A 6,874-nucleotide genomic window follows, 5' to 3' on the forward strand; every position below is an offset into this window, starting at 1 on the left:
GTCCTAATTCACACCTAAAAATCCGATGGTATTCGACATTTCTCATATTATTTCTCGCCTAACTTATTTTTGTTGTTGTTATTATGTCCCATGAAATGTCATAAGCAATGCTCATAGTTTACCAATTGAATTGAAGCTAGAAAAAGAGGCTAAAAAACCTAATATGTGTCAAGCAAAGGTTAAGTCATTATAAAGATGATTAGCGAGGGAGCCCGTGCCACGCAAAGCCCCTCCTCATCAATCACTCCTTCAACTCCTCAGGTCAACATCACAACCAATTCACCCGAGTTCGAATCTCACTCCACTAATTTCACATTAAACTTTCTTTTTCCATTTTTCCAATAATTTTCTCCCCACCAAATTTTTGGAATTATTTAACAGTGAAAACCCTAAAAATAAACAAAATCACACAAAACCAATCCATTTTTTCACAAGACTATTTCTCTCCACATCTCATCCTCCTCTTTCCACACCGCCGTGGGCTCCACCGTCTTTTTCTCCGACTATCACTTTTCCCGTTTTCCGACGCCTCCCCTCTTTTCTGTCAAGTAACTCTTCCTCTTTCTCTCTCCTCTCTCTTGCATTTATCTTCGATTTCCGATCTAAGTAATCTTCGTACTTCGATCTGGATTTTCGATCCCTAATTATTTCTGCAAATTTATCGATGCTTTTCTGCTAAATAAATTTTTAATTTGATTGTAATTTTGTTTATTTTTTGGATTGATTTTATTTTTCTTTTTTTTGGATTGATTTTGATTGCAGAGAGGTTAGCTGCGATAATGGCTGGAGGTAGATTACTTCAGCAGATTCTTAAGAAGAAGTTCCAGTCTCATTCAACTGTAATCATTCTTATTCTTTGATTATCATCAAAATTTAATCGTTTGAAATTGTTGATATATTTATTTGAATGATTTGTGAGTTGAAATGAGCTAATTATGGTGATTTTCGCAATAATTAGTTTTGGTTGAGGTGCTTAGATTTTATTTTTGAATGGAAAAGGTAGTCTTTTTTGTGTTCTGCCTAGTATTCTGTTGAAAATTTGATAGTGTAGTATTAGGGATGATAATCTGGAACATTGACTATGATCTATGACCATGAGAAATGTGTGTGTCAATGTGTAATTTGTTCTGCTGGAGGTATTGTCTTTACTGGTGCAGTCATGCAACGTTTATGGCATGTTCTATATTCTGTGTAATTTACCGTCTCTAAGTTTATACATGAGCTACGGTCTTGTCGAGTGCTTGGTGTTTATGTATGTGTTTAACATAAAAGGAATTTAGTCAATAGCAAGTGTGAATATGTAATATGTTGTTCGATTATCCTCATGTATGAAGTATATATTCGAAATATCAAAATTTTATTATTTTTACTACGAAAGTATATGATAGGCTGGCTTTTCATATAAGAGCAAATAAATCATTATTTTGAACTTTGCAACAAAGAGACAGAAAAGTGAAACAACTCATTATCTTAGGCCGTGCCAATTGGTTAACTTTCTAATTGGTCAAACTTATTAGTTTATGAGACCGTGAGAGTATTTATGTTGTTGATATCATTATCTTAAAATTACATCTCTTTCTATTATCAATTTTGCTTCTGTAGGTTAGCTATAATATTAGTTTTTTTAACACATACCATAAATCTTAATTAAAAATTCTACAGTTTTTGCTGTGGTATGTTGTTTTGTTGAGATTTTTTGTCTCATTTGTATATTTTCATTCAAATGAAATCTTTATTTCCATGAAGCTCATAATTAAAAAGTACTATACTCTAGCCCATCCCTTCTCATCTTGTAGAATTTGTTTCATGATTGAGGTTTTGTGTTAGGATGTTGCTATTATTTTGCTTATTTTCTCTTTTTCAGATTTAAGTTAAATATGTTCTTTTACTTACAAAGTTGCGAGAACAGTTGGTGCTTGATGGTTGTTGTATCCCCTTGTTATTGCTAGACCTTAATGTTTCGATTTGCACGAAAGAGCCTTTTAAGCTTAAGAGTAAACCATAGGCGTTTTTATCAATCTTTATTTGGAGGTGGGGTTGTTCCTCTTAGACTCCATCATCACAATAATCTACTTTAGATGATTTAGATCTCTGGGTTCATTGTCACCGTCAATCTGTGGGGCATATAAAGCTAAGGTTTTGGCAAGTTGAGGAGACATTGTTTGCGTGAAATGTGAGGTTAATGGCAAGAACTCTTCCACTTGAGAGACTACTGAGATGGATTAAGGATTTTAAATAAGGAGTTGAGCTGATGGAATGAAAAGAACTTGTTTTATCATTGTTAATGCTAGGGATTTTGGAGAGAAAGGGAGGGGGGTGTTCATGTATTTATATATGAGAGGTGGTGTTTGGGATTCTAGAGACGGTGACAGCCAGGCAGCAAGATTACAAGAATGTCACCGGGAAGAACAACCACTTTTGCTGGAGGAAATGCTCCCTCCTGAAAAGACTGAACCCCAGCATCTCCATCGTGAGTTGATTGTGGTGTTGATAATAAGCTATGTTGGGGTGACAGTTCAGAGGGATGGGTCTTTTCTTTAAAAAATAATTTGAGAGTACGCAAGCCCTTAGCAATATTCTAACGAAAAAGAAAATGGCAAGACTTTTTAAATCAGAATTTCAGGAAAGTAATAAATGAATTTCTTAAGATTTGAGCCACCAAATAGACTTGTGAGAAGTGTAGGATTTCCTTTTTTTTCATTTATTTTTTATTTTATACTTTTATTTATGTTGGAGAGGGGATTTCTATTGATTGCTAAAAACATGTGAAGGATTATAGCATTTTGTTAACTGAAAGGTTCCAAGTTGTGCTTTTTATTCATCAGCCAAACAAAGTACTGTATTTCATGTTGTTGTTGATGTCCTTGGTTTTGCAGGCAATTCCAGCTTTATCATCTGCTTTCTCGAAAGATCAAGACACTATTGGATCTTCTGGCACCAAAGTCTTGCGAGCATTTGCTCTCCTTGGAGCAGGTGCAACAGGACTTTTGAGTTTTGCCACTGTAGCATCTGCTGACGAGGCTGAACATGGCTTAGAAAGCCCAAATTACCCTTGGCCTCACAGTGGCATCCTCAGTTCATATGATCATGCCTCGTGAGTTGATAAATTTTGTAGAATGCATTTTTTGGTATTTTGGGTGGTAGATTGATAGTATTTTGTCCTTGTTTAGGATTCGTCGCGGGCACCAGGTTTACCAGCAGGTCTGTGCTTCATGTCACTCAATGTCCCTGATTTCGTACCGTGATTTGGTCGGTGTAGCATACACCGAGGAGGAGACAAAAGCAATGGCCGCTGAGATTGAGGTGGAAGATGGACCTAATGATGAGGGGGAAATGTTTACTCGTCCTGGGAAACTCAGTGACCGATTCCCTCAGCCATATCCTAATGAAGCAGCTGCTAGGTTTGCTAATGGTGGGGCGTATCCTCCCGATCTAAGTCTTATCACCAAGGTATGTTCGTTTGCTTTGCATTTTTTTTTAACCATATGAAGGTGTTGCTTGATTGGTTGTGCCTGGCTAATGTTTTACTTTTAATTCTCTCGCAGGCTCGTCACAATGGTCAGAACTATGTATTCGCTCTGCTAACTGGTTACCGTGAGCCACCTGCTGGTGTTGTGGTGTGTAATATCTTCCATCTCTTTTCAGTCTGGTCAACCATAATGAAGTAACTGTCTAAAATTGAGTTGATTGATGGTTAATACTTTTTACTAGTGCCAAAAGTAATTTGTCGTCATGGTTTCAATAAGGCTTATTAGCACTATAGATACTTCATGCAAAATAGAACCTTCCAAAGTTCCTTGATCTGGCTGATGATTGAGAGATATGGAGTTGAGTTGAAAACTTGTGTATTTTCCCTTTATCTGCTATTCTTTGTTGCTCATTTCTTTAGAATTTTTTTTCCCTGTGTAAACCTGCACAAAGCTTTCTAGCTGATGTTGAGGTAGGTCTACAGGCTTGGGAGATGATAATGTTAGTGTTGAAAACAGGGTGAATTAAGAGGGTCAGAAATGGTAATTGCCCCACTGTCAGGGATAGAGAATAACTAACTATATTTATGTTGGATACGGTCAACCTTCTGGCTGATCTAGTGCTTTTTCACCATTTATACTCTGTTTGGTTCAACTTATGTTGTCTGAACCTAGCAAATCCCTTATTTTATCTGTATATAATTTCTCTAAAGCAAAACCTGTTTGGTTGAACTTATTTAATCTGAAAAGTCAAAATAAGTTCATGTAAGATGGACCAAATACAGCCTAATATCTCAAATATCTAATCTTTCCTTTGCTACTTTTTTTTTAATGATTTATAATCTAGAGTTTTCTGATTCCCATCTAGATCTGAATTCTTGCTGGTAGAGCGGTTCTCGATTAGTGAAACTAGTCTTTGTTTGTAGACAAAGGAAGATGTTTGAGGCCTGTTAGATGCAACATGTTTAATAAAGAAGGTTGTTTGTAGACAAAGGAAGATGTTTGTAGACAAAGGAAGATGTTTGTAAACGGAGATAGAAGAGAGAGAATAAAGACATTTTTAAAATGATGCAACATGTTTAATAAGTTACAGGTAGCTGAGACTAATTAGGGAAGGGTAACTTAAATTCCTATTTTTATTTGAATAAGGTGAGATAAAAAAAAGCCTTAGTGTTTCAATCTTTGGTTAGTGTAAAGCGTGCAATTTGGTAAAAAGGTAACTAGGGGCTTTTGAATTTTGAATGACTTGTAACTTTAAAAATGGTTCTTGGTCCACCTCAAAATCCGAGAATATGATGGAAGCTTAGCTAGGCTGCAATGACAATTGAAATATATATGCCTTTTGCTCCACCATTTACTCTAATAGATAGTGCTGGTTTCACCCAATGAAACATTTCACTTGAGGTTCCCTTTTTGCTTTGCGACAACCAGTAGTTTTAAAGAATCCCACTGAAGAGTAAAGTGTGATAATATTCTGTGGGAATAATTAAAGACTCTCTATCTGAGAGATATTTAAGCAACTACAAAGAAGAGTTGTGAAGAATTTGTTGTAGGCTTTTCCTTTGTTCAGTACAATGTTTTTTATTGGTAAAAAGCTTACACTCAGTTGACAGTATTCTGTGATACTCAACAAATGGAATTGCTATCATTCCTACTGCTCATTGTGGTATAGATGTGCATTATCTATCTTGTATTTTTAGAGAACTCCACTTATGGGTTTAAAGCGTTCAAGCATAAGAACTCCAGGGTTCTGTTATCATACTGTGTTTAATCTCATACAGTATATGATTGCTTCTGTGCTTCTTGAGGCCCATATTTCAGACAGATAATGTGGTGTCATTGTTGTGTTATTCCTAAGTGTTCTGATTACTTCTTACGATTGGTTATTGATCCTTTTTGTGGTTGCTGCAGATCCGAGAAGGTTTGCACTACAATCCATACTTCCCTGGGGGCGCTATAGCTATGCCTAAGATGCTTAATGACGGTGCTGTTGAATATGAGGATGGAATTTCTGCAACAGAAGCTCAGGTTCAGTTTTTCCCATTCCCAGAAATTTGTTTGCTATAGACAAGTGAGCCTAGTATATTGGTCAATCCTTGCTCGATTGCACTTATTGTTTGATATTTTTATTGCAGATGGGTAAAGATGTTGTGACATTCTTGTCATGGGCTGCAGAGCCTGAGATGGAAGAGCGCAAACTGGTATGCTATATTTCAAATTGCTTTTGACGATAGATTTATATTTTAGCTACTATCCTCCTCATCTGGAACCTTTTTTTTGCAGATGGGATTCAAGTGGATATTTGTACTATCACTGGCATTACTTCAGGCAGCATACTACCGTCGTTTGAAGTGGTCTGTCATCAAGTCTCGTAAGCTGGTCCTTGATGTTATTAATTAGAGATCGGTGTTCTTTTCCATGTATTGGATATGGGACAATTCCGATTGGAAAAAAATAATTATTTACCGGGTGTTATTGTGACTGCCATGATTGAATGTTCCAATCGTGTAGCTTGAGGAGTCATATTTTGGTTGCCAGGGAAGAAATAAGCTTCCGACATAAGTAGATTATTCTTTTTTATATTTACTCTTGGACGATTTTGATCGTACTTCTCTGCATGTTCAGAATGGCCAATTGTGTTTTTTGGATTTTCTGGCGCCATGTTACTGCATTCAGGGCATGCTTCAACTTTCTTTAGCCAATTTTGGTTCTGGGTTAAACTGTAAGAATAAGACTGAGGAACTATGGTCATTTCTCTTCCCAATATATCTGATCATTTTCTCTTACTGTTGTATTCTCTATTCTCAAATTGATCTTAGGAATACCTTCATGATCAGGTATTAACGTACAAGGCAAATTAATTAATTGTTGGTCATTTATACCAGTAATTTATACTTAAACATGAATTATATGAAATTAACAGAGTAATGTGTCCTGAAATTAATTGAGTGATCGAAGTACCCGAAGTAAGGGTAATATTGAGAGAACCTATTTATGACTGTCGATGGAGGACTCCACATATGGGCTATACTTACATTGACATTCATGATATTCGGCTATTCACAGAACCCAGAACATTCAGTTTTGTGCCCATTCAAGCGTCGACTACTAATAGAAGGTACTATTACAGCGTAGTTGGTTGGAAATTTATGTACTACCTCCGGTTCATTTTAGTTGCAACAATTTCCATTTTGGGGTGGTTCATTTTACTTGCAACAAATTTTTTTTTCCTTATTTAGTAACTTTTGGGCTGTAAAATGACATACATGTCCTTATTTTTTCTCTTAAACACTCTTATTAAATTACAAATCTGATTTCATTAAATTAAACCTCAAGTTTAATTTTTTTTTTTGAAAGAAAAACCCCAAGCTTAATTAATTAAACTCTCACCCCTTTAATTTTCTCTC

At 35.9% G+C, this 6,874-nt stretch overlaps 1 protein-coding gene across 1 annotated transcript; it reads left to right on the top strand.

Moving 5' to 3' along the window:
* Positions 1-379: 379 nt before the first annotated feature.
* On the top strand, positions 380-6,261 carry LOC110700442 (cytochrome c1-2, heme protein, mitochondrial). The gene is made up of 8 exons (XM_021877981.1): positions 380-548; positions 763-839; positions 2,877-3,094; positions 3,171-3,450; positions 3,546-3,617; positions 5,379-5,495; positions 5,603-5,668; positions 5,751-6,261. The coding sequence occupies exons 2-8, from the start codon at positions 780-782 to the stop codon at positions 5,865-5,867; spliced, it is 930 nt and encodes a 309-aa protein (XP_021733673.1). The 5' UTR covers positions 380-548; positions 763-779; the 3' UTR covers positions 5,868-6,261.
* The last annotated feature ends 613 nt before the right edge of the window (positions 6,262-6,874 follow it).

The sequence above is a fragment of the Chenopodium quinoa genome, unplaced genomic scaffold, assembly GCF_001683475.1.
Source record: "Chenopodium quinoa cultivar QQ74 unplaced genomic scaffold, ASM168347v1, whole genome shotgun sequence".
Classification (NCBI taxonomy): domain Eukaryota; kingdom Viridiplantae; phylum Streptophyta; class Magnoliopsida; order Caryophyllales; family Amaranthaceae; genus Chenopodium; species Chenopodium quinoa.

Bases quoted from the DNA above. Each gene is read 5' to 3' on its own strand.
- LOC110700442 (XM_021877981.1), top strand. From the start codon at position 780: ATGGCTGGAGGTAGATTACTTCAGCAGATTCTTAAGAAGAAGTTCCAG. The intron at 3,095-3,170 runs GTGAGTTGATAA...GTCCTTGTTTAG, and splicing joins AGTTCATATGATCATGCCTC to GATTCGTCGCGGGCACCAGG. The intron at 5,496-5,602 runs GTTCAGTTTTTC...TTTTTATTGCAG, and splicing joins TTTCTGCAACAGAAGCTCAG to ATGGGTAAAGATGTTGTGAC.